The sequence below is a fragment of the Asparagus officinalis genome, chromosome 5, assembly GCF_001876935.1.
Source record: "Asparagus officinalis chromosome 5, Aspof.V1, whole genome shotgun sequence".
NCBI classification, from domain to species: domain Eukaryota; kingdom Viridiplantae; phylum Streptophyta; class Magnoliopsida; order Asparagales; family Asparagaceae; genus Asparagus; species Asparagus officinalis.
The window spans coordinates 548,434-549,336 of NC_033798.1; the positions used below are offsets into that span (position 1 = coordinate 548,434).

At 54.0% G+C, this 903-nt stretch overlaps 1 protein-coding gene across 1 annotated transcript in view; it reads right to left on the reverse strand.

Annotated features, from left to right (window-relative positions):
* The window catches only part of LOC109843075, a 4,091-nt gene extending 3,537 nt beyond the window's left edge, over positions 1-554 (reverse strand). The window contains 2 exon segments of the mRNA XM_020412006.1: positions 1-2; positions 5-554. The exon segment at positions 1-2 is cut by the window's left edge and continues 178 nt beyond it. Coding sequence (XP_020267595.1) covers positions 1-2; positions 5-386 — 384 coding nt within the window. The 5' untranslated portion in view covers positions 387-554.

The following is a 903-nucleotide window of genomic DNA, read 5'->3' on the forward strand; positions in this document are numbered from 1 at the left end:
TGCGCCTGCAGCCCAACATTCCCCGTCCTGTAGTGCACCAGCTTCTCCCCGTGGGCCCAATCAAACCCATCGACGAACTCAAGGATCCGGTGGGATTCGTTGAGGTTACGGTCGGGGGAGTGGTCGAGGAAGAGGTGGAGGTTGACGCGGTCGCCGGAGTAGTCGGCGGAGGAGAGGGAGAGCAGGCAGCGGCGGAGGGAGGGGAGGCGGTTGAAGGTGAGGAGCTTGACGGAGAGGGTGAAGCTAGGGTTAGGGCTAGGGCTAGGGCTAGGGTTAGGGTTTTGGGGGAAATGGATGACGGAGTAGTGGTAGTGGTAGGAGTAGAGGAAGATGGCGGCGAAGGAGAAGAGGAAGAGGAGGGGGAGGGAGCCCCTCTTCGGATGCATCGGACTTTAACGGGGCCCCTCTTCTTCTTATTCTTTCGGATCCGGATCCGATAAGAGTAGATCTGGGGACTGAGAGGATGGAGGAGGCGGAGCTTGAGATTTGGGGAGGAGGCGGAGAGGGATTAGTGGGGGAAATAAGGGAACTGGGTCTCGAGATGGAAAACAGTTTTCTCGACTCCGCCCGCCCTTTTTTCCTAGTTTGTTTTTATTTTTGCTAATTTTCACTTCACTTGAGGGTCCCCTCATATTTTACTAGTTTTTTCACTTTGGTACTCCAAAGTTTCTACCTCATACTTTAGCACCCGTTTGGAGTTTCGGTAGAAAATCGGGTTATCAAATGTTGTACATGTCCACTTCTAATGAAAAAGACTTGTTGTTTGAATCCTAACAACAAGGTAAATTAGGCCTATCCGGTCTCCGGGCCCAGGCCACTTCTTCGGTGTCCTCATCAGGACCCAACCCTGTCTGGCCAGCAAAGGGTCGGGCCGGGGTGGTCGGGTCTGGGCCCAGATAGACT